The sequence below is a fragment of the Antennarius striatus genome, chromosome 18, assembly GCF_040054535.1.
Source record: "Antennarius striatus isolate MH-2024 chromosome 18, ASM4005453v1, whole genome shotgun sequence".
NCBI lineage: Eukaryota > Metazoa > Chordata > Actinopteri > Lophiiformes > Antennariidae > Antennarius > Antennarius striatus.
The window spans coordinates 490,591-516,445 of record NC_090793.1 but is presented as its reverse complement, the minus strand read 5'-3'; the positions used below and the strand labels follow the sequence as shown (position 1 = coordinate 516,445).

General features: G+C 55.6%; 8 protein-coding genes across 10 annotated transcripts; 2 read left to right on the top strand and 6 right to left on the bottom strand.

Annotated features, from left to right (window-relative positions):
• Positions 1 to 1,119: 1,119 nt before the first annotated feature.
• LOC137612549 (C-X-C chemokine receptor type 4-like) lies at positions 1,120 to 4,738 on the bottom strand. The gene is made up of 4 exons (XM_068341128.1): positions 3,657 to 4,738; positions 3,363 to 3,577; positions 1,944 to 2,227; positions 1,120 to 1,865 (listed from the first exon to the last, which is right to left on the bottom strand). Exons 1-4 carry the CDS (start codon positions 3,669 to 3,671, stop codon positions 1,270 to 1,272), a joined length of 1,110 nt encoding a protein of 369 aa, XP_068197229.1. The 5' UTR covers positions 3,672 to 4,738; the 3' UTR covers positions 1,120 to 1,269.
• A 124-nt stretch (positions 4,739 to 4,862) lies between these two features.
• Positions 4,863 to 8,965, bottom strand: si:ch211-227n13.3 (uncharacterized). The gene is made up of 6 exons (XM_068341132.1): positions 8,775 to 8,965; positions 6,971 to 7,054; positions 5,885 to 6,399; positions 5,722 to 5,797; positions 5,535 to 5,648; positions 4,863 to 5,455 (listed from the first exon to the last, which is right to left on the bottom strand). Exons 3-6 carry the CDS (start codon positions 6,369 to 6,371, stop codon positions 5,125 to 5,127), a joined length of 1,008 nt encoding a protein of 335 aa, XP_068197233.1. The 5' UTR covers positions 6,372 to 6,399; positions 6,971 to 7,054; positions 8,775 to 8,965; the 3' UTR covers positions 4,863 to 5,124.
• Positions 8,966 to 9,717: 752 nt separating this feature from the next.
• LOC137612539 (UDP-glucuronosyltransferase 1A5-like) lies at positions 9,718 to 12,162 on the top strand. Its single transcript, XM_068341109.1, has 9 exons — positions 9,718 to 10,226; positions 10,348 to 10,411; positions 10,496 to 10,644; positions 10,747 to 10,874; positions 10,987 to 11,080; positions 11,177 to 11,302; positions 11,382 to 11,469; positions 11,578 to 11,797; positions 11,875 to 12,162. Exons 1-9 carry the CDS (start codon positions 9,753 to 9,755, stop codon positions 12,143 to 12,145), a joined length of 1,614 nt encoding a protein of 537 aa, XP_068197210.1. The 5' UTR covers positions 9,718 to 9,752; the 3' UTR covers positions 12,146 to 12,162.
• An 84-nt stretch (positions 12,163 to 12,246) lies between these two features.
• ndufb3 (NADH:ubiquinone oxidoreductase subunit B3) lies at positions 12,247 to 13,381 on the bottom strand. Its single transcript, XM_068341153.1, has 3 exons — positions 13,314 to 13,381; positions 12,559 to 12,687; positions 12,247 to 12,472 (listed from the first exon to the last, which is right to left on the bottom strand). Exons 2-3 carry the CDS (start codon positions 12,684 to 12,686, stop codon positions 12,322 to 12,324), a joined length of 279 nt encoding a protein of 92 aa, XP_068197254.1. The 5' UTR covers position 12,687; positions 13,314 to 13,381; the 3' UTR covers positions 12,247 to 12,321.
• Positions 13,382 to 13,719: 338 nt separating this feature from the next.
• Positions 13,720 to 16,400, bottom strand: pecr (peroxisomal trans-2-enoyl-CoA reductase). Its single transcript, XM_068341145.1, has 8 exons — positions 16,028 to 16,400; positions 15,453 to 15,586; positions 15,206 to 15,371; positions 14,923 to 15,004; positions 14,743 to 14,839; positions 14,564 to 14,674; positions 14,360 to 14,471; positions 13,720 to 14,283 (listed from the first exon to the last, which is right to left on the bottom strand). The coding sequence occupies exons 1-8, from the start codon at positions 16,137 to 16,139 to the stop codon at positions 14,201 to 14,203; spliced, it is 897 nt and encodes a 298-aa protein (XP_068197246.1). The 5' UTR covers positions 16,140 to 16,400; the 3' UTR covers positions 13,720 to 14,200.
• A 660-nt stretch (positions 16,401 to 17,060) lies between these two features.
• Positions 17,061 to 19,662, bottom strand: rpl37a (ribosomal protein L37a). The gene is made up of 4 exons (XM_068341152.1): positions 19,569 to 19,662; positions 17,614 to 17,742; positions 17,459 to 17,541; positions 17,061 to 17,174 (listed from the first exon to the last, which is right to left on the bottom strand). The coding sequence occupies exons 1-4, from the start codon at positions 19,569 to 19,571 to the stop codon at positions 17,111 to 17,113; spliced, it is 279 nt and encodes a 92-aa protein (XP_068197253.1). The 5' UTR covers positions 19,572 to 19,662; the 3' UTR covers positions 17,061 to 17,110.
• A 205-nt stretch (positions 19,663 to 19,867) lies between these two features.
• Positions 19,868 to 21,502, top strand: cfap410 (cilia and flagella associated protein 410). Its single transcript, XM_068341150.1, has 7 exons — positions 19,868 to 20,070; positions 20,164 to 20,182; positions 20,293 to 20,339; positions 20,402 to 20,631; positions 20,713 to 20,860; positions 20,927 to 21,026; positions 21,085 to 21,502. The coding sequence occupies exons 1-7, from the start codon at positions 19,994 to 19,996 to the stop codon at positions 21,244 to 21,246; spliced, it is 783 nt and encodes a 260-aa protein (XP_068197251.1). The 5' UTR covers positions 19,868 to 19,993; the 3' UTR covers positions 21,247 to 21,502.
• On the bottom strand, positions 21,495 to 25,843 carry orc2 (origin recognition complex, subunit 2). Of its 3 annotated transcripts, XM_068341101.1 has the most exons (16): positions 25,316 to 25,838; positions 25,059 to 25,130; positions 24,840 to 24,971; positions 24,625 to 24,711; positions 24,403 to 24,492; positions 24,016 to 24,047; positions 23,886 to 23,943; positions 23,507 to 23,805; positions 23,323 to 23,432; positions 23,122 to 23,254; positions 22,944 to 23,040; positions 22,734 to 22,880; positions 22,494 to 22,665; positions 22,359 to 22,420; positions 22,166 to 22,284; positions 21,495 to 22,094 (listed from the first exon to the last, which is right to left on the bottom strand). In XM_068341101.1, exons 2-16 carry the CDS (start codon positions 25,126 to 25,128, stop codon positions 22,011 to 22,013), a joined length of 1,692 nt encoding a protein of 563 aa, XP_068197202.1. In that variant the 5' UTR covers positions 25,129 to 25,130; positions 25,316 to 25,838; the 3' UTR covers positions 21,495 to 22,010. The 3 variants fall into 3 exon arrangements, with proteins under 3 accessions (XP_068197202.1, XP_068197203.1, XP_068197201.1); XM_068341102.1 differs by having other exon boundaries at positions 24,625 to 24,708; positions 25,059 to 25,843; XM_068341100.1 differs by having other exon boundaries at positions 25,059 to 25,836.
• Between the last annotated feature and the right edge of the window lie 12 nt (positions 25,844 to 25,855).

Here is a 25,855-nt window from a genome sequence, read left to right as displayed (position 1 = left end):
TATTTAATTATGATTTATTATTAATGTTAGGACTGGTCAGTTTTCATGGATCACCCTCCGATCAATCAGATCAATCAGATCAGAGACGAGACCGATCTGATTATCGATCAATCAGATCAGAGACCGATCTGATTACCGATCAATCAGATCAGAGACCGATCCGATTGTCGATCAATCAGATCAGAGACCGATCTGATTATCGGATTAACATCAGCTTTCATAGAATGACCCTTTCCCGAATTTAATGACAATCATCAGTCTGAACAAAACTGATACTCAGGATTTAGGTTGGAGCTCAGACATCAACGCTTCATCTGGTTACCATGGGAACCATGACGTCACTCATTGAGTGTTTGGTCGGATTGTTTCCTAAAATGAGCTGCAGGAAGTCTTTCCTGTTGTCAACACACTATGAATAGAAGGTGTGTGTGTGTGTGTGTGTGTGTGTGTGTGTGTGTGTGTGTGTGTGTGTGTGTGTGTGTGTGTGTGTGTGTGTGTGTGTGTGTGTGTGTGTGTGTGTGTGTGTGTGTGTGTGTGTGTGAGACTCGGTCAACAGTTCATCTCGGTTCTGGAAACAGGAAACACCAAACTTCCAGCTCCTGTTTGTCCCACTTCCAGGCGGAAGTAGGGATGTGGGAAGAACTTTGAGTAGAATAGACCCCGGCGCGCTCCGCGACCCGTGCGCGCTCCCGTCATCCCACACAAACGCAGGTCTGACGTCATTCTAACCCGCAGCACGGACATAAACCCTCATTGTGACGTAAACACACCTGGTTGTCACGTGACGCCGCTGCGGCTGTGAACCGGTCACAAGGATGATGATGATGATGATGATGATTAGCGATTGAACTCAAATCTTTATGAACCCACTGCCAGACAAAACAATGGATTTTCAAAATAAAGGCACAACATTTGAGACATTTATTTTGAATTTTCAAAATAAAAGTCAGATCTGATGTGATTGAGGATTCCTCTCTCTTCTGGTTCTCTAACATGTGTGTGTGTGTGTGTGTGTGTGTGTGTGTGTGTGTGTGTGTGTGTGTGTGTGTGTGTGTGTGTGTGTGTGTGTGTGTGTGTGTGTGTGTGTGTGTGAAGGAAACAGGAAACAGGAAGACCTTTTTGTGCTTTTTATTAAAAACGTGAACAGCTGATCCACCCGCAGTATTTACAGAGGAGAAGAAGACGAGTCGTGGGCCAGCAGACCGCTCCTCCTGTCACACACACACACACACACACACACACACACACACACACACACACACACACACACTAGCTGGAGTGTAAACTGGAGGACTCGGACTCGGTGGTGGTGGAGGCCCCGGGCCGTCTCCGTGGTAACATCTTCAGACTGGAGGCGGGGCCCAGCGTGAGGGCCCGGCGGGCGGAGCTCTTGAAGCCAGCCCCCAGGAAGGCATAGAGCAGCGGGTTGAGGCAGCAGTGGGCGAACGCCATTGGCTCGGCCAGCGCCAGCCACAGCCCAAGTCCCGCCTCCAGGCCGCAGCCGCGGGGGAGGAGCTCCAGCCGCAGCAGGGCGTCCACGGAGATGCCGGCGCCGTAGGGCAGCCAGCACACGAAGAAGCAGAGCACCAGCGTGACGGTGGTCCTCACCGCCCGCCGCTTCTGCCTCTGGCCCCCCAGGGGCCCCCGGGTCAGCCGCGACACGATGACGCAGTAGCACACCAGCAGCACCAGCCCCGGCACCACCAGCCCCACCAGCACCAGCTGCAGGTGGAACACCGCCACCCACAGGGGGGCGCTGTCCTCCGGGTAGAAGCGCTGGCATAGCGTGGCCCCCTCCCCGCCCTCCTGGGTCCGGGCGAACACCAGGTCCGGGACCGCCAGGAGCCCGGCGGGCAGCCAGGCGCCTGCAGGGGGACACGACAGGTAGGGGTGAGACGGGGGGAGGTCACGGGGTCACCACGGGGTCAGCGGCGGTCACTCACCCGCGTACACTAGCCGGTGCGCCAGCAGCTGCCTCAGCCCCCCCGTGCCGCTGTGGGTGGGGCGCACCACAGCCAGGTAGCGGTCCAGGCTGATGAAGGCCAGCACCAGCACGCTGCCGTACAGGTTCACCGTGTACAGGAAGTGCACGCCCACGCAGGCCGCCGCCCCGAAGCGCCAGTCCGACAGGGCGGCGTCCACCGCCCAGAACGGCAACGCCACCACGAACAGCAGGTCGGCCGCAGACAGGTGGAGGCGGTACCGGTCCGTCAGGCTGCACCGGGACCTGCAGCAGGACGCAGTGAGACGGGACGCAGTGAGACGGGACGCAGTGAGACGGGACGCAGTGAGACGGGATACGCGGTGAGACGGGATACGCAGTGAGACGGGATATGCAGTGAGACTGGATGCAGTGTGACGGGACGCAGTGTGACGGGACGCAGTGAGACGGGACGCAGTGAGACGGGACGCAGTGAGACGGGATACGCAGTGAGACAGGATGCAGTGACAAGGATACGCAGTGAGACGGAACGCAGTGAGACGGGATACGCAGTGAGACGGGATGCAGTGACAAGGATACGCAGTGAGACGGGATACACAGTGAGACGGGACGCAGTGAGACGGAACACATTGAGACAGGACCTAGTGGGACGGGATATGCAGTGAGACGGGATACGCGGTGAGACGGGATACGCAGTGAGACGGGATACGCAGTGAGACGGGATGCAGTGAGACGGGATACGCAGTGAGACTGGATGCAGTGAGACGGGATGCAGTGTGACAGGACGCAGTGTGACGGGACGCAGTGAGACGGGACGCAGTGAGACAGGACGCAGTGAGACGGGATACGCAGTGAGACGGGATGCAGTGACAAGGATACGCAGTGAGACGGGACGCAGTGAGACGGGATACGCAGTGAGACGGGATGCAGTGACAAGGATACGCAGTGAGACGGGATACGCAGTGAGACGGGACGCAGTGAGACGGAACACATTGAGACAGGACCTAGTGGGACGGGATACGCAGTGAGACGGGATACGCAGTGAGACGGGATATGCAGTGAGACGGGATGCAGTGAGACTGGATACGCAGTGAGACGGGATGCAGTGAGACGGGATACGCAGTGAGACGGGATGCAGTGAGACTGGATACGCAGTGAGACGGGATGCAGTGAGACGGGATACGCAGTGAGACTGGATGCAGTGAGACGGGATGCAGTGTGACAGGACGCAGTGAGACGGGACGCAGTGAGACGGGACGCATGGAGACGTGATGCAGTGAGACTGGATATGCAGTGAGACGGGACGCAGTGAGACAGGACCTAGTGAGACGGGATACGCATTGAGACAGGACGCAGTGAGACGGGACATGCAGTGAGACTGGTTCCTGACCCGATCGCAACCCCCCCCCCCCCCCCTCACCTGCGCTGGCAGCCCAGCACGAACACCACCAGCCCGTTCCCGGTGATCCCCACGGTGAAGATGAGGGCGTAGACCACCGGCAGGAAGACCCGCTGGAGGTCAGAGGTCATGGCGTGCTCCAGGTCACATGGCTCCTCCAGGTCCACGCCCAGCTCCCCAGAACCAGAACCAGAACCAGAGCCCGAGTCGTTGTAGGAGTCCTCCAGGACGAAGTGCTGCAGACAGAAGAGAGGTGGTGAGGGTGGTGCTGTGGGGGGGGACTTGGCCCCCGGGACCCCAGCGGCGGCCCCTCACCTCGTAGTAGGACATGGCGCTCCGTTTCAGCTGCGGTGCGGCGTTGACGACCCGGCCCGCACCGGGGTCTTATAGTGGCTCCAGGCCCCGCCCCCTGGCCCCCCCCCACGGGTTCCTGCTGGGGAGGACTTCCTGTTTGTCAGGCTCAGGTGCTGATAATGGTTCTATGACAGGAAGCGGTCCGTTTGTCCCAGCCGGGGATTGTTTTGGCCCCGGGGCCCCCGCTTTGTGCTTCACACCGATTATCAGCAATAGGAAGGGGGGGTCAACAATGACTGTTGGGTCCAGAGCCACAGGACGACCAGCTGTTTGCACCAGGAGGGGTTGGGGTCACGTCCCAACGGACGTCACATGACCTCTAGAGGTTCTGCTGCTGTCAGAACCGATTCAAGACCCAACCCCCCCACAATCAGATCTCTATCAGCTGATAGAGATCAATACCTCCATTGATCCAGAGGGAACTGGGGGTCAGAGGAGGTTCTACTTCCTGAGGGAACCGGTTCCCTGACTTTCATGTTAACACAGTTCCTCTTCCTCCACCAGACAGCGCCCCCTCGTGGACACCCAGAGAACCGATGGGACCAGAACCAGAACCGTTGGTGTGAACAGAAACCGACACGCTTCTGATGTTCATCCTGTTTACTGAATCAGTTCGTTTGTTTACACCACAAAACTGGAGAAAAACATGGAAAACAAACACGGAAAAAACACGGAAACACATGAGAACACATGTTAGCGTCTCCAGTCACATGTTCAACCGACCCTAACCGACATTCTGGAGCGAGTCACGTTCAGCTTAACGTCACGTTAAAGTCACGTTAAAGTCACGTTAAAGTCACGTTAAAGTCACGTTAAAGTCACGTTAAAGTCACGTTCAGCTTAACGTCACGTTAAAGTCATGTTAAAGTCACGTTAAAGTCACGTTAAAGTCACGTTAACGTCACGTTAAAGTCACGTTCAGAGCTTAACCCAACAAGTTAATGGTGGATGTTAGGACACACACACACACACACACAGACACACACACAGACACACACACAGACACACACACACACACACACACACACACACACACACACACACAGACACACACACACACAGACACACAGACACACACACACACAGACACACACAGACACACACACAGACACACAGACAGACACACACACACACACACACACACACACACACACACACACACAGACACACACAGACACACACACACACACACACACACAGACACACACAGACACACACACAGACACACACACACACAGACACACACACACACACACACAGACACACAAACCAAATAAATAACATCAGGAATATTGAACCAGAAACTAGATCCTGTGTAACAATCAATCAATCAATCAGGATGACCCGCCCACTCTCCTGGTGACACGCCCACTCTTCTGGTGACACGCCCACTCTCCTGGTGACACGCCCACTCTACTGGTGGGCGGGTCTAACTGGTCTCCCTGACGATCACACTGCTGTTGCCCCTCATCTGAGTGAGCAGGGCCCTGAAGCCCCCATCCTTCCTGGGGGGTTTCTGGCGGGGCATGGCGCCCCTCGGCCTACAGGGGGGTCGTGGGGTCGCGTCCAGACGCCCCTCAGCTGGGGGGTCGCCACCGCTGCGGTCTGGACTGTCACTGAAGAGCTGGTGGTGATGGTCGCCATGGAGACGCTTGTGCTTGGCGGCGCGAGAACCCGAGGAGCCGTCCCGTGACCTCTTGACCCCGTTCCTCGTCTTCCTCTCCTTCCTCGCTGACGCTCTGAGGCACAGGCGCAGATTCCTGGAACACAGAGAGGTCAGGTGCAGGTCTGGATCACGCTGCTGGAGAGGCTGACACAGGTGCTGACACAGGTGCTGACCTCTGGAGGAAGGGGTGGGGCCTGGAGCAGGTGGGCGTGTCCTCCTCGGGTGACGTTGTGTCCGTCGTGACTTGAAGGCGCCCCTTAACCCTCCGTACGCTCGCCAAGAGCGTCCTGTGAGGTCACAACCAGCTGACGTTACACCTGAAGGCCACGCCCCGACACACACACACGCACGCAGCCTTACGCTCTGGGATGGCGCCGCCCTCTCAGGCTCCGCCTCTTGATCAGGACCCACTGATCACAGCTCAGGGAGGTGGGATCTGAGGCCACAGAGAGAAGATGTGAGTGGACTCAACAGCCCACAGCGCCCCCCAGTGCCCCGAACCGGCACCGACCCCTCGCCTTACCGTAGACCAGCAGCTGACCACCAGGGGGAGCCCCCGCCGCCTTGGCCCTCAGGCAGAGCTTCCAGCAGGTGGAGCACACGCCCTGAGGGGCGGGGCCATGTTGGAGGGACGGACCAGACGCCACGCTGCTGCTACCCGAGTCAGAGTCCTCATCCGATTGGTCCACGCCTATATCAGCCAACAGCACCACCCCCGCCCCCACCCCCGCCCCCTCCCCCTCCTCTGGGGCGTGTCCCTCTTTAGTGGTGTCATCAACGGGGTCAATGATGTCACAGCGTCCCCTCCTGGAGGTTTCCACCGGGTTGTCGTCAGCTCCGGCCCCCTTCTGACCCCTCCTTTGCCTCTTGACCTTCAGCCTGCGCTGGATAACCTCGAGGTGACCTCTAGGTGACCTCTGGATGACCTCTGGCTTTGGGCTGGGGCTCCTGGGAGGGTCGTCCTTTGAGGTCCGTGAGCGTCTGGAGGAACGTTTGTGTAGCGACGGCATGTTCCACCGAAGGCGGAGCTCCAGGGACCTATGGGGGGGGGCAAAGTGGGGGGGGCGGGGTTAAAGGGGGGTGAACACCTGAAATACAACACCTGACAACATCATAACTACTCCTGGTTGTCCTACGTCACCCCGTCTGACAGGAGGTGTGTTCCTGTCTCACCTGTAGGTCCTGTCTCACCCGTAGGTCCTGTCTCACCTGTAGGTCCTGTCTCACCTGTAGGTCCTGTCTCTCACCCGTAGGTCCTGTCTCACCTGTAGGTCCTGTCTCACCCGTAGGTCCTGTCTCACCTGTAGGTCCTGTCTCACCTGTCGGTCCTGTCTCACCTGTCGGTCCTGTCTCTCACCTGTAGGTCCTGTCTCTCACCTGTCGGTCCTGTCTCTCACCTGTAGCACCTGTCTCACCTGTAGGTCCTGTCTCTCACCTGTAGGTCCTGTCTCTCACCTGTAGGTCCTGTCTCTCACCTGTCGGTCCTGTCTCTCACCTGTAGCTCCTGTCTCACCTGTAGGTCCTGTCTCTCACCTGTAGCTCCTGTCTCACCTGTAGGTCCTGTCTCTCACCTGTAGGTCCTGTCTCTCACCTGTAGGTCCTGTCTCACCTGTAGTATTCTACTCTGACGTAGGACTGGTGGGTGAAGGTCTTCTGTAGGTCTTCTGCTCCAAACCCATCGTAGGTCACCGGCCTGAAAACATGAAGAACACAAAGAGTTAAAGAAACACACCCACCATCCTACTCCCAACCTCCATCCTACCCCCAACCTCCATCCTACCCCTGACTGACCTCCATCCTACCCCCAACCTCCATCCTACCCCTGACTGACCTCCATCCTACCCCCAACCTCCATACTACCCCTGACTGACCTCCATCCTACCCCCAAACTCCATCCTATCCCCAACCACCTTCCTACCCCCAACCACCTTCCTACCCCCAACCACCTTCCTACCCCCAACCTCCATCCTACCCCTAACCTCCATCCTACCCCTGACTGACCTCCATCCTACCCCCAACCACCTTCCTACCCCCAACCACCTTCCTACCCCCAACCTCCATCCTACCCCTAACCTCCATCCTACCCCTGACTGACCTCCATCCTACCCCCAACCTCCATCTTACCTCTGACTGACCACCATCCTACCCCTGACTGACCACCATTCTACCCCTGACTGACCTCCATCCTACCCCTGACTGACCACCATTCTACCCCTGACTGTCATCCTACCCCTGACTGACCACCATCCTACCCCTGCTGACCACCATTCTACCCCTGACTGACCTCCATCCTACCCCTGATTACCATCCTACCCCTGACTACCATCCTACCCCTGACTACCATTCTACCCCTGGCTGACCTCCATCCTACCCCTGACTGACCTCCATCCTACCCCTGACCTCCATCCTACCCCTGACTGACCACCATTCTACCCCTGACTGTCATCCTACCCCTGACTGACCACCACTCTACCCCTGACTACCATTCTACCCCTGACTGACCTCCAACCTACCCCCAACTTCCATCCTATCCCCAACCACCTTCCTACCCCCAACCTCCATCCTACCCCTGACCTCCATCCTACCCCTGACTGACCTCCATCCTACCCCTGACTGACCACCATCCTACCCCTGCTGACCACCATTCTACCCCTGACTGACCTCCATCCTACCCCTGACTACCATCCTACCCATGACTACCATCCTACCCCTGACTACCATTCTACCCCTGGCTGACCTCCATCCTACCCCTGACTGACCTCCATCCTACCCCTGACCTCCATCCTACCCCTGACTGACCTCCATCCTACCCCTGACCTCCATCCTACCCCTGACTGACCTCCATCCTACCCCTGACTGACCACCATCCTACCCCTGACTGACCTCCATCCTACCCCTGACTGACCACCATCCTACCCCTGACCACCATCCTACCCCTGACCGACCTCCATCCTACCCCTGACCGACCTCCATCCTACCCCTGACCACCTTCCTACCCCTGACCTCCATCCTACCCCTGACTGACCACCATCCTACCCCTGACCTCCATCCTACCCCTGACTGACCTCCATCCTACCCCTGACTGACCTCCATCCTACCCCTGACCTCCATCCTACCCCTGACTGACCTCCATCCTACCCCTGACTGACCACCATCCTACCCCTGACTGACCTCCATCCTACCCCTGACTGACCACCATCCTACCCCTGACCACTAGAAGGGGCTACTCTCGTTCTCACGTGAGCTAGCTTTAGCTTCCGGCTAACAGCCCGTCTCCTTCCGGTTATCAGAACTTTTCTTCACCGAACCATCGATTATTAATCGATACCAGACTCACATCGTCTCCGCCGGAACTCGTTCCGTCACCGGAAACACTTGAGTGATTCTGAAACGACCAGAAACGAGACGCTTACCGTCAGACGGGCTCGCGCTCCCACTTCCGGTCGGCTTCTTCTTCGTCCCTTTGTTCTGTTTCTTCTTCGTCTTTATTACAGATAAACATTAAAGAAATGCGACTTTTTGTTCGGAAGCGAGTGAAAACAAAATAATTGTGACGTCACATTCCGCCACGCACTTTACGACTCCAGACTTTACCACACGACATTTTACGACACGACACTTTACGGCATTGGTTTTCTGGTTTTCTAACAAAAACATGAAACCTCAGCGAAAAAAATAAAATAGTCAAAAAATAATTTATTTATGAAATAAATAAGGAAATAAAAATATAAAAAAATTAGACAATCTAGTGTAATCTAATCAATTTTATTTAATTTAGACATTAACAACTTAATTTCCTATAAACCATAATTTTGTGTATTTTTTTAAAAATAACTTCTGATTTTCTAGTATTGTGTTTTTCCAGTGAAGTTGATGTGATGTTTTTAATAAAGAGGGTGAACGACTCCAGCTGGGGGTGACATTTATACTTTGGATACACAATCATTGATTTGTTATTCTCTATTCTTTGTTACATGGATTCTAACACAACATGAACGTAGTTTATTTTCTTTTTGTGACACAGTGAAAACAGAGTTACACATCCGTGACCCCAGGGTCATGAGGGGCGAACCGGTCTGATGCCCGTTCCATGTTTCATATTTCCAGCTTCATTCTTTTAACATTACTCCTTCATTTGCTCCACATTTCATCTGTTTACGTTCAAAGCCTGTTTCTCCTTCCAATCCTCAGTAACAATGCAGAGCAGATCAAGTTCTGGCTCTTTTCTTTACAACAATGCAGAGATTTTTCCAGACCCCCCCCCCCCCCCCACCTGTCTTTCCGGTCCTCCCGGTCATAAACCCTGAGCGTGATTCCACACGTTGAGGACTTTGCTCCACGCTGTAAACGCAGGCTGTTGTTTGTCCAACCCAACCAGAGCAAAGGCGACCATGTGGACGGCGTTCGTGCTCCTGCTGCTCAGCGTGGGTCTCAGGGGGGGCGCTGCAGCTGATCAGGGGGGGTCCGACGCAGAGCCTGGAGGAAACACCCACAGGAGGAGCGCCGGTTCCTCTGGGTTCCACCTGCTGGTGGTCCCCATGGACGGGAGCCACTGGGTGGGGCTGAAGGCTCTGGCCCAGGAACTGGGTCGCCGTGGACACCGGGTCACCGTGGTGATGCCAGAGGTCACCTTGAGGATCGGTCCGGGGGCCCACTACGACTCGGTGACCTACCCCGTCCCGTACGACCGGGACACGGTGGACCGGGTCCTGAACCTGCAGGACGTCATGCAGACGCCGTCCGGGTCTCTGCTGGGGCGCTTCAGGAGGCGTCTGGACCATATCCAGGGCATCAGGACCCTGATCCACTCCGGGGCCGAGAGCCTGCTGTTCAACACCAGCCTGGTGACACACCTGTCCCAGCAGGTACGTCCAGACACCCCCCCAGAGAGTTAGAGAACACATCTGTGGCCCAGAGGACCAATCGACTTTATTTCTACATTCTCACACCTCCCTGCCCCCCACCCCCCACCCCCCCCACCCCCAGGGCTTCCATGCTGTTCTAACCGACCCCATGGTTCCCACTGGGAACCTCATCGCACGCAAATTTGGTGAGTGAATGAATGATGCTCTGACCCCCCTCTGTGAGAACCCACCTCTACCTGGACCCCCCCTCTGTCCCATGTGACCTGCAGGCATCCCGGCCGTGAACTTACTGCGGGGGCTACTCTTCTCCTTGGACACCAGGTCTGCAGGCTGCCCCTCCCCCCCCTCCTACGTTCCTCGCTTCTTCACCGGATTCCTGGACAGGATGAGCTTCATGGAGAGAACGCTCAACACCCTGGTGACCCCCCCACCCCGTTATCTAACAACATTTGATTCTATTATTCCTGGGATGGTTCTGTCCAATCAGAGTCCAGCCTGACCGTGACCTCTGACCCCCCAGGTGGCACTTGTGGAGCCGCTGCTGTCTCGACTGCTCTACCGGCACTTTGACCACATCGCCCACCGGTTCCTGGGGGAGGAGGTCACCGTCGCCGAGGTGCTGTCAGACGCCGCCGTGTGGCTGCAGAGGTGACACACACACACACACACACACACACACACACAGAAACAGGTTCAACAACAGGAAGTGAAGCTCTCAGACTTCCTGTCTCCTGCTGAGGTGAAGGTTTTGTTCCCCCAGGACTGACGTGATCTTTGAGACGCCCCGCCCCCTCATGCCCAACATAATCCACATCGGGGGGATCAACTGTCACATCAGAAACCCCCTGCCCAAAGTAAGACCCGCGTGGACAGAAGTAACGGGACACGTCGTCAGATCCACGTGAGGCATTCGTGTGTGTGTGTGTGTGTGTGTGTGTGTGTGTCCACAGGATCTGGAGTCCTGGGTGTCGGGGGGGCACGGCTTCGTGGTGTTCACTCTGGGCAGCGCCATCTCACACATGCCTGAGGAGAAGGCGTCCGTCTTCCTGGAGGCCTTCAGACGGATTCCTCACAAGGTGCAGGAAACGATGCCCGACTGTGTCTGATGCTTTTATTTTGGAATCCGTCTGTTTCCTGATGCTTTTATTTTGACAGGTGATATGGCGGTACGCCGGCCCTGTTCCAGACGGCGTCCCAGACAACGTGAAGATGATGGAGTGGGTCCCTCAGAACGACCTGCTAGGTGCGTCCCGACGGGTCATGTGACCACTCACACACACACACACACACACACACACACACACACACACACACACACACACACACACCGTCACCCGTCTGTGTGTTTCAGCTCACCCGGGGGCGCGGGCCTTCATCACGCACGCCGGCTCCCACGGGCTCTACGAGGGCCTCTGTCACGCCGTTCCCATGGTGATGTTGCCTCTGGGGGCAGAGCAACCGGACAACGCCCGCAAGTTTGCCCAGAAGGGGGTGGGCGTGGTCCTGGACATTCAGACGCTGACGACAGAGATCCTCCTGCAGGGGCTGAGTGATGTCATCAACAACACCCGGTGAGGGCGGGGCCCCCCAGGAGCCCCCTCTAGGTGTGGGCCCCCGCTCTTCATCCCGCTCCTCTTCCTCTGTCCAGGTACAAACAGAACGTCCGGCGGCTGTCGACGCTTCACCGCGACCGACCCGTCGACCCGCTGGAGCTGGCCGTGTTCTGGACTGAGTTTGTGATGCGGCACCGGGGGGCCCCCCACCTGCGGCCCGCGGCCCTCCACCTGCACTGGGTCCAGTACTTCTGCCTGGATGTAATCACATTACTGCTGGCCGCCCTGCTGCTGGTGGGGATGCTGACGTGGAGATGCTGCAGACGGTGCTTCAGGAAACGGGGCCTGAAGAGGAAGCTGGACTGAGCTGCGGTTCTGTTGCCCCCCCCCCCCCAGAACCAGAACCGACGTGAACCCGGTCCCCATAAAGATCCGTGTCTGTGTGTGAGAATGAAACAGAAGCCATGTGGAGAACAAAACATTTAATAAACAGAACATAGACGATTGAAGGTTCCAATGGTGTCTTTAGGGGGGGGGGGGCGTCAGTGTCCTCCTTTCTTGGGGGGGAAGAAGGCGTACTCCACCGCCAGCGCCACCGTGAAGGCGGCGAAGCCCCACTTGAAGCCCTTGAACAGCACCTCGCTGAAGGAGGCGGTCTTGGCGAAGCCGCCGGAGAACCGCCACGCCTCGTTGCTGCAGACAGGAAGCAGACAGACGGGTCAGGCAGGAGACACTCTGACACCGGCGCCGTCAGACCCCGCCCACGGGGGGATACTGACCGTAACCAGGGGTCCTTCAGGCCTCTGGCGGCCAGCCTCTTCTGGGTGAACTCCAGCGGCGTGCCCTCCACCTTCCACTGCCTCCAGTCCGGTAGAGACGGTTTGCTGTGGCCGTGATCCCCCCCCATGCTGGAGTGCAACACGACAGGACAGGAACTCATTATCATCACGTTAAAGGAGGCCTCCGTCGCCACACATTTAGAGCATCAGGTCCTCCAGGAGCTTCACGATGACAATGAAATAACCTGGAGGACATCATCACAGAGGCCACTTCACACGTAAATAATCCAAGAGGAGCCTCTAATCCGGAATAAAACCCTGTCCTGTGTGGACAGGATGACGTCACTGCCTATACAGGTGTGTTTCTACACCTGAGTAATAGACCAGTTCTGTCAAATGTCTCCTAATCAAAACACCAACTGCTGATTGGTCGGTATAAAGTGTTAAATTCCCCCTCCCGGTTATTAATCAATGCATAAGGAGCCAATCTGAGGGGAAAGACGTGTAATTACGTCTAAATGTGGAGTCAAACCTCCGTGTTGTCGAAGCAGCTCGCTGCTAAGCTAGCACGTTAGCACGTTAGCCGGTTCGGTTCTAGCGTCAGATGAACACACACACCGCGTCACACACGTAACATGTGTGTAACGTGTGTGTGACGTGTGTGTGACGTGTGTGTGAACACGTCATCCCCTCTGTGCACCAGTAACAACACACACACTCGAGTTTTAAGTTGTTTCACACAGAAAAGATTCTACCTGGACGATTTGTTGTGACCTCTGCCGTTGGAGAAAAGCTGCGACACTTACCGACGATTTACGGCCGAACTACGGCGAAGGCTTGAGGACAAAACACCAGAACAACTTTTCGCAATTCAGAAGAAGCCGTTGGGGTTTTCCATGTTTTTATGTACATTTAAATACCTACATATTTAAATGTACGTGTTAATTAATAACACGTGTTTATTCTTTAAATGCATAATTATTTATTCATTAAATAAACACGTATTTGTTAAATATTAAGTACATTTAAATATGTTCATATTTATAAATGTACTTATTTGTATACAGTATGTACACATTGACCCATTAAATATGTAAATTTAAATACGTACATATTTAAATATACATATGGAATGAATCAATGTGTATTTATGGCTGCTGACAACATGATTCAAATGTCTTCTGTTTAAATGAAGTTTATTTTCTAGCCTGTTTAAATTTGATTTAATCAGTTTTGTTTTTTGTGGTAGATATTAAAGCTTGTGTTTTGTAACTTTTATACAGAAATCCTGCATTTGTTGAGGGTAGGACTGCAATTTAGTCAAGACATGATTTAGTTTGTCATAAATGAGTAAATCATTGAAGGAGTCCACATTAAACTGACACGTTTGACTGCATGAAGTCACAGCGAAGTAGAGGAACGTTTAGAATTAGAATCTGTATTAATGTCGGTAGAAAGCACTTCATTAAACTCTGAAACCTCCACTCTGGTTTTATTCTTCAATCTTCTCGGTTAAATGACACAAATCTCCCACAAACATGCAGCTGGTTGAGCGAAAACGTTCTTCATGAGCGTCTGTCGTCCAGAAGCACGACGCCTTCCAGGCTGGACGACACCAGGACGGTTTGTGGTGAACACAACCTCAGAGTTTGCTTTTGGGTTTGAGCAGCTCCAGCAGGGAATCCCGGTTCTCCCCCTCGGGGGCCTCGGGCCAGGAGCCGTGATCTGGAGACGAACACAGAACATGCTGAAGAACACACATGAACACCAGACAGGGGGGGGGGGCGGCAGGACGACGTACCGGGGATCTCCCACAGGGAGTGGTACAGGCTCTGTCCGGCGTCCACCCTCAGGGTGGCCCCGGAGACGAAGGAGGCCCCCGGAGACAGCAGGAAGCACACGGCCGACGAGATCTGGACAGGAAACAGCCGTTAAACGGGGGGTTTAGTGGGGGGACTGGAACCCACACACACCACGGTGCATCAGGGGGTGTGTGGGGCCACACCTCCTCAGGGACCCCCAGCCTCTTGGCGGGGACGTGTGGGACGGACATCTTGAAGAGCTCTGGACCCAGGTCTTTGTAGTTCTCCAGGGCCGTTTTGGAGAAGATGGTCCCCTGCAAGCAAAGACACAACGACCCGTCAGCCGGGGGCGTCATTGAACCCACGCCCCGCCCCCACCTACCGGGGCCACGGCGTTGACCCTGACCCCAGAAGACGCCCACTCGATGGCCAGGCTCTTGGTCAGGTTGTCCACCGCCGCCCTCGCCGCGCCGGTGTGTCTGGAAGACATCAAAGCCGTTAACGCCCCCCGATGGTGAGGCTATGCTAACATTGCTAACAGAAGCCACGCCCCCCTGCTCACGCCATCCCGGGGAAGCCTTTCCACATGTCAGCAATGATGTTAACGATGGCGCCGCCGTGGCGTTTCATCCAGGCCCTGTAGACTGGAGCAAACATGACTCAGCAGGTGAAACATGACTCAGAAACATGACTCAGCACGCAAAATATGACCTAGCACGTGGTACGACTCAGCACGAGAAACATGACTCAGCACGTGAAACATGACTCAGCACGAGAAACATGACTCAGCACGTGAAACATGACTCAGCACACAGGCGACAGCGGCGCGGGTCGCGACCCCGTACCCTCCTGGCAGCAGTGGAAGGTCCCATTCACGTTGGTGTCGATGACGGCCTTCCAGCCCTTGGGGGTCATGTGCTCCACCGGGCTGCTGAACTGCCCCCCCCCGTTGTTCACCAGGAAGTCGATTCTGCCGTAGCGCTGCAGGACCGACGACACCAGGTCCTTCACCTGAGACAGCAGGAGGACAGCTGGTCAGGCTCCGCCCATCTGGGGCGGGGTCGGTCTGGGGCCGGGGCGGGGGGGACTCACCTCGTCCTCGTTCCGGATGTTGCACCTCAGGGGGGTTACGCTGGCGGGACTCGATGGGGGGATCTTCTGCCTCATCTCTTGAGCTGCTGCCTCCAGACGCTGGAGGTTCCTGCTGGAGATGACCACGCTGCAACCTGAGGAGAACACCGACCAATCAGAATCAACCTGAGAACACCGACCAATCAGAATCAACCTGAGAACACCGACCAATCAGAATCAACCTGAGAACACCGACCAATCAGAATCCACCTCAGGAGAACACCGACCAATCAGAATCAACCTGAGAACACCGACCAATCAGAATCAACCTGAAGAGAACACCGACCAATCAGAATCAACCTGAGAACACCGACCAATCAGAATCAACCTCAGGAGAACACCGACCAATCAGAATCAACCTGAGAACACCGACCAATCAGAATCAACCTGAGGAGAACACGTGACCATCCCGGTGGGATTTCCGTGTCAAAGGTCACTTCGCTGGTCACGTCGATCTTGTCTGCTTGGATCAACAACCCCCCACAAACACGCCCCCCCCACACACACACACACGTACCCCCCCCCCCCCCACTTACCGAGCCCCAGCAGCTCCACGGAGATGGCCTTCCCGATGCCGGTGCCCCCTCCCGTGACTACCGCCACCCTGTGTGAGAACAGCCCCGGTCTGAAGACGCTGGCCGCCGCCATGTTGGATTCTCACTGAGGTATGAGTGTTACTATGGCGACGCCAGACCTCGTCTGCTCCGCCTCTCATTGGCTGACGTTCGCTGACAGTGGGCGGTTACCGGCAGATAAACCAATCACAGACGGAGGAGGGCGGGTCGGGGCGTCGCCATAGCAGGGGCTGCTCCTCCGGTTTACCGGTGTTTCTCCGCCCCCTACCGGACAGATTTAGGCCAGACTTAATCTGAACGTGGGTTTAAAGTCCACCTGAACTCCGGTCACCCCCAAACCAACCTGACGTCACCAGAAAATGATCCATACATGGGACTGAGCCCCATCATAACGCACACGGAGCTTTACGTGTCTTTAATTGCCCCTTGGGGACAAATAAAGTTATTTGAATTTGAATCATGTCCAAATTTAAATTGAAAAATTTCAAGAATTCACATTTTACTGTTGGATCTTCTGAAAGTTTTAAGTTGTGCATCAGAGTGTCTAATAGATGACAGAGCAGAATGGTTTGGGTGACATTTCTTCTTACATGTGAAGCTCTACTCAAAACCTCCTGAAGATCCAACAAGGAAAAAGTCTTGCAATTTTTCAACTGGTCCTAAAATTTTGATCAGGAGTGTGTGAGAACACCTCCCCACCTAACCTCCACCACATGACTGCAATGTTGCGATCAGTTGAACCAGCTGGTAAAACCCTCTGAGGCGGTTGATTCTGACCAGCTGTAATGTCAGGTCTCTGATTTAATCCAGCTGGACCTTTAACCCGAGTCCTGGACCCGTATGGAGAACCCCCCCTGTAGAGAACACATCCATCTCTGCTCCTGACGTTCCTGGTCTTATAAGGGACCGAACGTTTTGAAGCCACGCTTGGGGACATCACCTGTCACAGGTGAGCCTGCAGCTCCGTTACACACAGACGCAGACACAGAACGGATCCAGAACAACTCATTTATTAACGTCTAGAAACAGCCCCCGCTCCGGTCCTCACTGGTCCTTCAGCTCCTTCAGCCTCCTGATGGCCGACTTCACTGTGACGGCAGACGTGGTGCTGAAAACAGAACATCACGTTAACACCTTCACCCTGTTGGGTCAGTATAGTACTGTAGGTTCTACTGTAGGTTCTACTGCAGGTTCTACTGTATCTGAGGTTCTAATGAAGTTCTTGCTTCACTTTAACCAATTAAATTAATTTGAATTCCACGCTAAATATGTAACACAACAGAAGAGATTTTTCCAACTCGTCACCATTCCCTTAAAGTATTTTAATAAATTATTTCCAGATTTCTTCCCTTTTTGACCGTGAGCTGCCTGACCAGAACTGAACACACGTACTTGTAGGTCCAGGCGCCTCCAGCCACCGTCTTCCTGCAGGACCCACAGTGCCAGATGCCCACGGCCCTCCTCTTCATCTTGGTCTGTCAGAACAGAGGGGCTCGTGAGGAGGAGTTTAAACGGCACGCCGCTGACTGATGGGGGGGGGTCCTTACCTTGCCGCAGAAAGAGCAGGTGTACTTGGCATGCTGGGAGATTTCAATCTTCTTCACCATCTTCCTCAGCGACGCGCCGTAACGCGTGCCGTATTTACCCACAATCCCCACCTTCTTGGTGCGCTTGGCCTGAGGGTGGGACAGGAAGTAGAGTTAGAGGAAGGAACAGGAAGTAGAGTTAGAGGAAGGAACAGGAAGTAGAGTTAGAGGAAGAACAGGAAGTAGAGTTAGAGGAAGAACAGGAAGTAGAGTTAGAGGAAGAACAGGAAGTAGAGTTAGAGGAAGAACAGGAAGTAGAGTTAGAGGAAGAACAGGAAGTAGAGTTAGAGGAAGAACAGGAAGTAGAGTTAGAGGAAGAACAGGAAGTAGAGTTAGAGGAAGAACAGGAAGTAGAGTTAGAGGAAGAACAGGAAGTAGAGTTAGAGGAAGAACAGGAAGTAGAGTTAGAGGAAGAACAGGAAGTAGAGTTAGAGGAAGAACAGGAAGTAGAGTTAGAGGAAGAACAGGAAGTAGAGTTAGAGGAAGAACAGGAAGTAGAGTTAGAGGAAGAACAGGAAGTAGAGTTAGAGGAAGAACAGGAAGCTGCATCAGAGGATGTCATGACATAAACACACACAGCGGTCGTGTGTGTGTGTGTGTGTGACTGGTTTCTTGTCTGTATAGCCTTGTGATGCCCTGGCGACGCATCAGGGGTGTACCCCACCTCCGGCCCATAGTCAGATGGGATAGGCTCCAGCGTGACCCCTGACCTGCGAAGCCGGCCACCGGATCCCAAACCGGTTCTGTGTGGAGGGTGTGTAGCGGGGACCGTCTAGGGCATTTACAGAACCGGGTCCCGACACCAGACCGGGTCCCGACACCAGACCGGGTCCCGACACCAGACCGGGTCTTGACACCAGACCGGGTCTTGACACCAGACCGGGTCCCGACACCAGACCGGGTCCCGACACCAGACCGGGTCTTGACACCAGACAGGGTCCCGACACCAGACCGGGTCCCGACACCAGACCGGGTCCCGACACCAGACCGGGTCTTGACACCAGACCGGGTCCCGACACCAGACCGGGTCCCGACACCAGACCGGGTCTCGACACCAGACAGGGTCCCGACACCAGACCGGGTCCCGACACCAGACCGGGTCCCGACACCAGACCGGGTCCCGACACCAGACCGGGTCTTGACACCAGACCGGGTCCCGACACCAGACCGGGTCTTGACACCAGACAGGGTCCCGACACCAGACCGGGTCCCGACACCAGACCGGGTCTTGACACCAGACAGGGTCCCGACACCAGACCGGGTCCCGACACCAGACCGGGTCCCGACACCAGACCGGGTCCCGACACCAGACCGGGTCTTGACACCAGACCGGGTCCCGACACCAGACCGGGTCCCGACACCAGACCGGGTCTTGACACCAGACCGGGTCTTGACACCAGACCGGGTCCCGACACCAGACCGGGTCCCGACACCAGACCGGGTCCCGACACCAGACCGGGTCCCGACACCAGACCGGGTCCCGACACCAGACCGGGTCCCGACACCTCCACTTCCCTCCCCAGCCTGCCGCTAGCTTACGGTCTAAGCTAACCCTGTAGCTAACAACCAAACCGACTCCAGTTCAGTTTGGCAGACGGTTAACGTCATGAAAACATTTTACCGGGTAACAACGGGAGGTCAGCGGACATCCGTCTGGAGCCTAACCGGCCACCGGGTCACGTTAGCCCGCCCGGTGCTCTGCTAACTCTGCTAGCATAGCAACGGTGGCCGCCATTTTTGTTCCAATACGCCATGAAAACATCGTTTTTTCGACAGACAGAATCATTAATCCGGAACACTTGTGACCCGGTTCGGACATGTTTGGACCCATCTGACGTCCGAAACCCCGGATTAATCATTTGGGGCACAGAAGACACCGGATTGGCTCGGATTGTGTGTGGGACAGCGGCGCTCACCATCTTTCCAGTGGAGACGCAGGTCCAAAGAGGGATTGCTTACTGCGCATGCGCGATTTAGCAATTTGTCCGCGCTGCATTGTGGGACTATGAGTTTTTTCCAGTATAAAGCAGTAAACAAAATACGAGCAATTTTATTAGTTATACAAATAGAATAACTTGATATTTTAATAAAGAATTATGGTAATTAAATATATGATAGTGTTAAAGCTCTCAAAAATAAAAAAATTAGAAAACAAAAAAAAAATTGTACAGGAAATGGGAGTAACTAAGGACGCGTCGTGGAGACGCGCATGCGTGTTCGTGTTTTGAACCCCAGCGGAGCCGTGACGTTCGCTCGTTTATCCCGGTTCTCCGCCGCCTCAGCCCACCGGGAACGGAGCAGCCGTTAAAGCGGGTTCGGTTCCGGTTCTGACGGACATGCCATGAAGCTAACACGGAAGCTGGTGCTCGGTAAGGCGAAGGCCGCCGACCTGGTCTGCGTGAAGAAGCTGAACTGCTGGTGAGTGGTCCCGGTTCCGCTGGTTCCGGGTTCACACCGACGGGAGAACGTGTTTGTGTGTCCCGGTAACGTTCCGTTACTTTCTGTTTGCAGGGGATGCCATTTGACTGACGTGAGCAGAACCACGGAAATGTTTCCTCTTCTATGACGTCACATTCCCTTGTTTTATTGATCGACTCCGGGTGTGTTTAACCCTTCAGCAGCTGTCTCATGTCCCCCCAGATCTCGATCTTCTCCCAGATGACCAACGTGGAGGTGCTGACGCTCAGGTGCGTGTCGTTAACCCTTCACGTTCTGCTGGTCACGTGACCCTGACAGCTCTCCTCTGCAGTGTGAACAGCATCTCCTCCCTGGCGCCTCTGGCCGGGTGTGTGTCGCTGTGTGAGCTCTACCTGAGGAGGAACAGCATCCCCTCCCTCACCGAGCTGTCCCACCTGCGACCCCTGACCCGCCTCCGGGTCCTGTCCGTGGCCGAGAACCCCTGCTGCGGCGCCGACCCGGGGCGGTACCGGCTGACGGTGCTGCGCTGCCTGCCCCGCCTGCACAAGCTGGACAACCAGGGTGAGTGTGTCCTGATTGGACGAGAGGTGCTCCAGAGTGATGCATGATGGGATTGGAGCAGCGCTGTCGTGATGTGTGCAGTGGTGACGGAGGAGGAGCTAGCGTTAGCGCTCACCGAGGGCGAGGAGCTGACCACCCCCCCGGGGAGCCTCCAGAACCAGCTGTCCACTAGCGGAGCAGAGGAGGAGAAGGAGAACGATGCCCTGAATTACAACATGGAGGAGACCAAGTAGGCCAATCAATCAATCAATGATCAATCGATCGATCACTGATGTGTCTCTCATTTTCATTCCAGTAAAATCAGGCAGAAGCTGGGCATGAAGCCGCTGTCCAGAGACAAGTTCCCCTCGCTGTCGTCCCCGTCCACCAGAGACAGCAGAGCCACGCTGACCAAGGTGTGTGTGTGTGTGTGTGTGTGTGTGTGTTCTCTATTGATCACTGGTTCTGTTCCAGACACACACTCTGGAGGCGGTCCTGCTGCTGCTGAGGGATCTGGATGAGGAGGAGCTTCGGGTCGTGAACACCGCGGCTCAGAACCGACTCCAGACCCTAACGGACTCACACACACTCATCCATCCGGTTCAGACGCCCAAAGCCACAGAGACCCAACACTGACACGGTGGTTTGGACCAGAACCAGAACCCAGCTGAGCGCTACACCCCGCTGGCAGCACCAGCTCCTACGAGCTTCTGGGACGTGAACCCATCTCCACCTGCAGCCTGAATGCATGTCCAGACCCGATTCCCAGCATGAATGAAGCTGAATCCCGTTTCACTGGAACCGACCCCCCCAGGAGGAGTCCCGTTGGAGAATACTGAATGTTTTGTAAAGTTTAAAACTATTTCTGAGTAAAGAGACGAAGCTGAACTTCTAGAGTTGGTTTTAATTCGATGTTTTATGACGATATTAACGTTACAGTCCAGATTCTAACGCTGGTCCCTGTTGGGTCCCGACCACAGAGGAATGTTCCCCTGGGGGGCCGACAGATATGTTCATTTGTCCAGAGTCGCTTCTTTGGATCGTCTCTACATCACTGGACGACCTCTGGACAATCTATAGATGATCTTTAGACCTGTAGATGTCTCAATCTCTAGATGACCTCTAGATGTTTCTAGATGACCTCTAGATGTTTCTAGATGACCTCTAGATGTTTCTAGATGACCTCTAGATGTTTCTAGATGACCTCTAGATGTTTCTAGATGACCTCTGGATGTTTCTAGATGACCTCTAGATGTTTCTAGATGACCTCTAGATGTTTCTAGATGACCTCCAGATGTTTCTAGATGACCTCTGGATGTTTCTAGATGACCTCTGGATGTTTCTAGATGACCTCTGGATGTTTCTAGATGACCTCTAGATGTCTCCAGGTCGCTGCGGCTTCACTCGCCCTCCTCGTTCTCCAGGAAGTCTGTCAGTGTGCTGGCGTCCACGGCGACCATCAGGTACTCCACGCCGTCTGCACCCTGGAGAAACAGGAACACGCGTTAGGGGCTTGAGGCGGGGCTTCAGGAGTGCCGGGTGGGCGGGGCTCCACCTTGCGTGTACGGATCAGCTTGTGGTCCCTGAACTCGGTCAGCTGGGTCCTCAGCGTGAGGTCAGAGTTCACCAGGAAGGCCTCCCGACAGCGCTGGTAGAAGTCCTGGAAGGACAGCCCTGAGCGGGGAGGAGACACGTCAGTCTGATGGAGGTCGGCGCCGTGGCGGGGCGGGACACGAACACATGCTTACCCACGTAGGACGGGTTCTCCCTGTTCTCCAGCTGGAACCCCACCAGCAGCCTGAAGATGCCCCTGCAGACAGACCAGCAGAGGCGTGAGGAACCCGGCCGCTCAGTGACATCACGTCCCGGGGGGCGGGGCCTACCTGGCGTTGGGCGTCAGGCTGCGCAGCACGTGTGTGAGGGAGGAGAGGGCCAGCGCTCCGGTCTGCTGCACCAGCAGGGAGTTCTCGTAGGACGTCTCCTCAGCGTAGCGCCGGAACGTCACGCACTCCCACCACGCCCAGTTGAACTGGCTCTGCTGGAACTGGTCCCACACTGGGAGTCAGAGCACGTTAGGCCCCGCCCCAAACATCAGGCCCCGCCCACAGGTGAGGAACACCCACCTAACGGAGCGTTTATGTGGTCGATGGAGGCCACCAGGTGCAGGTTGGGTAGTGATGCTAGCTGCCCCAGTGCACTCTGGGTCTTCTCCCCCCGCAGCATGGGTCCGTCGATGTTGTGGACCAGCAGGAACAGGTGGAGGTCCGGACCTGTGGGGACACGCGTCAGCGACACGAGCAGGTGTGAATGGGGGCGGGGCTACAGACACTCACGTCCCCTGAGGGTCTGGGCTATGTGCTGGATCTGATCCGACGGCGTCCTGAAGCTCCCCTGGTGCTCCAGAACCTCACAGGTCAGACAGTTCAAGATCTGGAGGGAAGACACAGCAGATCCATGTAGAAGCACATGGGTTGTGGTCACATGACAGCGGGTCACGTGACGCGAGCTCACCGTCTTGAGCGTGATGGAGGGGAAGAAGCCGTTGACCACCAGGTGGAGCTCCTGGCTCAGGAGCGAGCGGCGGAAGTCCTCCAGCAGGAGCTTCTTGCTGCCCAGCCCGTACAGCAGCACGCTGAAGCCCAGCCTGGACCCCAAGGGACACGTTAGGACCCCTGGGGGCCCCGGGGGCCTGAAGGTGCGGCGCAGACTCACCGTAGCTGCAGCATCCACTTGCTGAAGTTCTGCCGGTGCTGGTCGTGGAGCCGCTGGACCTCCTTGGAGAAGCAAGACGGTTCTGCCCCCAGCAGCTGGACCAGGGTCTCCTGAGGGCAGAAGAGGGTCAGGAACACCAACACCAACCTGAGGACCTTCAGAACCCGGGGGGGAGGGCACTGACCCGGTCCAGTTTGGGGGTGTGGAGGCGCTCCAGGGTCCGGTCGGAGGTCAGGACCTTGGAGCTGCCGTGAGCCTCGAAGTACTCCTCCACCATGCTGGTCCGGGGGGCGGGGTCACATGACCTGCCCCTCTTTGGGGTTCTGTAGAGAGCTGCTGACAGACCTCTACTGGGGGTTCTGGGGGCCTCTGGCTTCTCCTGGTCTTTGGTTCCTCTCTGCTCCTCCTCCTCCTCCTCCTCCTCCTCCTCCTCGGAGTCAGACGGTGACAGCTCACTGTCGCTGTCGGACCGCAGGCTGGGGTCTGAAAGCATCACACGTGAGCACAGCCCCTCCCCTCCCCCCCACAGGGGCGTGTGGGTGGGGTGACTGGTCTGGACTCACTGGTCATCCTCTTCCTCAGCCGGTGGGGTGTGGTGGAGACGAACTGAACCCTCTTGTTCTGTCACACAGGAAGCAGAGGTCACCTGGTGAACACTGAACTCAACCGGTGCAGGAACAGAACCACAGTCACCTTCTGAGGCGTCCTGGTGTCTCCTCTGTGGTCTGGTCACAACCAAACCATCCGGTCAAGTTGGGCATCAATCACAAATCAATAGAGAACAACAAACAGAACCTTCAGATACAAGTTTATTGAGACACGCAAAAAAACAAACAATAAAAGTCCAGGTGTTGTTGGACACAGCATCAGGTAGGGGGAGTGTCTGCTGGTGGAGAAGATGTGTTGGTCTTTACCGTTTGGAGGGTTTGGGGCTTTTTTACAGTCTGGATACAAGAACATGAGTGATTTAGTTTGACTGGAACCCAGTCAACTCGTCTCTCCAGGTTCTACTGTAGGTTCTACTGTAGGTTCTACTGTAGGTTCTACTGTACAGGTAAACACTGAGTGGGTGTGACTCACTGCGGGTCACCCGGGTGGGTGTTGACGGTTCGGGACTGGGGGTCACGCTGAAGGTCACGCTCTTGGCGGGCGTCCGGGCCAACTCGCTGGCTGTGGGTCAGAGTGGAAGCAGAACGTGTGAGCTGAACCGTCTGGGTCAGTCCCGCCCAGCCGGGCGTGGCACCGTCCACCTGGGCGGGTCACCTCCCGGTCGGGCGTGGCTCCGGCGGCGGAGGCTCTCACCGGTCCGGGCCATGCTGTGTCCACGCTTCACCTTCTGGAAGGTGAAAATGGACGATCCAGCAATTCTGGAAGTTCCCTCCTCATCTTCTGGAAAGAGAAGAAACAGAAGCTTCCGGTCTGTGTTCCGGTGGCGGTTCTGTCCGGTACCGGCGGATCTGTCCGGTACCGGCGGATCTGTCCGGTACCGGCGGATCTGTCCGGTACCGGCGCCTCACCTTCCAGCGCCCGCACGTAGCCCCGCTCGTCCCGCGTCCCGCCATCCTGAGGCGGCTCCTCTCCGGCTCTCCTTCCGGTCGGGGTCTTCAGCGTCACCACCTTCTGAACGGAGCCGCTGCTGACCGGAACATCTGGGGGGGGCGGGGGGGGGCACACCGGAAGTCAGCGCGGGGGAGCCGCGGCGGAGCCTCATGCTAACGGGACCCTGCCGGCCGTACCCTCCTCGGCGTCCACGATGTGCTCCACAGCATCTCCATCCGCGATGAACCTCACCTCCAGGCCGCTCATGGCTGCACGTCACGTGACAGGGGTCAGCCAATCACAGCCAGTCCTCAGGACGGACAGCTAACGGGAAGCTAACGGGAAGCTAGGGCTGTTTCGAGGCGATGCTAATGCTAGCGGTGTTAACCGTCCACAAACTACACCTGCAGCGTTACCGCGAGCTTCCGGTGAGCTGTCCGGTAACGGGACCTACCTGATGACGTCAGTATGACCGGAGGAACATGTAAACAAAGCTGTCAGCGGACCAACACGACGCGAGGCGACGTGAGCGAGTTTCGCGCCATCCTGAAGGTTTTAAACCACGTGACAAGTGAAAGGTCAACTACTGGCCAATCAGAACTCTAGACTCCGTCAAGACCACATTTCCCATGATGCTCTGTGCCTCACAACTCCTGCGTTGTGGTTTCGAAGTGTCCTGACGAGTTATAACTAAAAATAGGAGTTTTTTACACAACTTTAACTACTGGAAAACATCTAATAAAATATAATCACCTGTTTTTAAAGTCTTTACGGGTCAGCTGCTCGCGTTTCACTGCTTTAAAGAGAATCCATCCTCTGGGTGACGTCATCATTACGTCGTCACGTGTTGTTTTATCACATTTTAGACATGTGATAAAAACTAACGCAATGTTTAATTAATATAGAATAGAAATGAACTTCAAGCCACCTTAAATCTAGACTCACTTTTAGCATCGACCTTCACAGCTCAAGAGACCTTTGTAGCTCTGTTGGT

Excerpts from the sequence above, each read along its gene's own strand:
- LOC137612549 (XM_068341128.1), bottom strand. Across the intron at positions 2,228-3,362 it reads GTGCTGGGCTGCCAGCGCAG|GTCCCGGTGCAGCCTGACGG; the intron begins GTGAGGGGGGGG and ends GTCCTGCTGCAG. Across the intron at positions 1,866-1,943 it reads GCACCGGCTAGTGTACGCGG|GCGCCTGGCTGCCCGCCGGG; the intron begins GTGAGTGACCGC and ends GTCCCCCTGCAG.
- si:ch211-227n13.3 (XM_068341132.1), bottom strand. The coding sequence starts at position 6,371 with ATGCCGTCGCTACACAAACGTTCCTCCAGACGCTCACGGACCTCAAAG. Across the intron at positions 5,649-5,721 it reads GGGCGGCGCCATCCCAGAGC|GACGCTCTTGGCGAGCGTAC; the intron begins GTAAGGCTGCGT and ends GTGACCTCACAG. Across the intron at positions 5,456-5,534 it reads CCCCACCCCTTCCTCCAGAG|GAATCTGCGCCTGTGCCTCA; the intron begins GTCAGCACCTGT and ends TCTGTGTTCCAG.
- LOC137612539 (XM_068341109.1), top strand. The coding sequence starts at position 9,753 with ATGTGGACGGCGTTCGTGCTCCTGCTGCTCAGCGTGGGTCTCAGGGGG. Across the intron at positions 10,645-10,746 it reads AGAGAACGCTCAACACCCTG|GTGGCACTTGTGGAGCCGCT; the intron begins GTGACCCCCCCA and ends CTGACCCCCCAG. Across the intron at positions 11,081-11,176 it reads TCAGAAACCCCCTGCCCAAA|GATCTGGAGTCCTGGGTGTC; the intron begins GTAAGACCCGCG and ends GTGTGTCCACAG.
- ndufb3 (XM_068341153.1), bottom strand. The coding sequence starts at position 12,686 with ATGGGGGGGGATCACGGCCACAGCAAACCGTCTCTACCGGACTGGAGG. Across the intron at positions 12,473-12,558 it reads CTGAAGGACCCCTGGTTACG|CAACGAGGCGTGGCGGTTCT; the intron begins GTCAGTATCCCC and ends TCCTGTCTGCAG.
- pecr (XM_068341145.1), bottom strand. The coding sequence starts at position 16,139 with ATGGCGGCGGCCAGCGTCTTCAGACCGGGGCTGTTCTCACACAGGGTG. Across the intron at positions 15,005-15,205 it reads CTTCCACTGCTGCCAGGAGG|TCTACAGGGCCTGGATGAAA; the intron begins GTACGGGGTCGC and ends TGTTTGCTCCAG. Across the intron at positions 14,472-14,563 it reads GGCTGGGGGTCCCTGAGGAG|ATCTCGTCGGCCGTGTGCTT; the intron begins GTGTGGCCCCAC and ends TTTCCTGTCCAG.
- rpl37a (XM_068341152.1), bottom strand. Across the intron at positions 17,542-17,613 it reads CCTGCTCTTTCTGCGGCAAG|ACCAAGATGAAGAGGAGGGC; the intron begins GTAAGGACCCCC and ends CTGTTCTGACAG. Across the intron at positions 17,175-17,458 it reads GGAGGCGCCTGGACCTACAA|CACCACGTCTGCCGTCACAG; the intron begins GTACGTGTGTTC and ends TTCTGTTTTCAG.
- cfap410 (XM_068341150.1), top strand. The coding sequence starts at position 19,994 with ATGAAGCTAACACGGAAGCTGGTGCTCGGTAAGGCGAAGGCCGCCGAC. Across the intron at positions 20,340-20,401 it reads GTGGAGGTGCTGACGCTCAG|TGTGAACAGCATCTCCTCCC; the intron begins GTGCGTGTCGTT and ends TCTCCTCTGCAG. Across the intron at positions 20,861-20,926 it reads TACAACATGGAGGAGACCAA|TAAAATCAGGCAGAAGCTGG; the intron begins GTAGGCCAATCA and ends TTTTCATTCCAG.
- orc2 (XM_068341101.1), bottom strand. The coding sequence starts at position 25,128 with ATGAGCGGCCTGGAGGTGAGGTTCATCGCGGATGGAGATGCTGTGGAG. Across the intron at positions 24,712-24,839 it reads CTACGTGCGGGCGCTGGAAG|AAGATGAGGAGGGAACTTCC; the intron begins GTGAGGCGCCGG and ends TTCTCTTTCCAG. Across the intron at positions 23,433-23,506 it reads ACACCCCCAAACTGGACCGG|GAGACCCTGGTCCAGCTGCT; the intron begins GTCAGTGCCCTC and ends TTCTGCCCTCAG.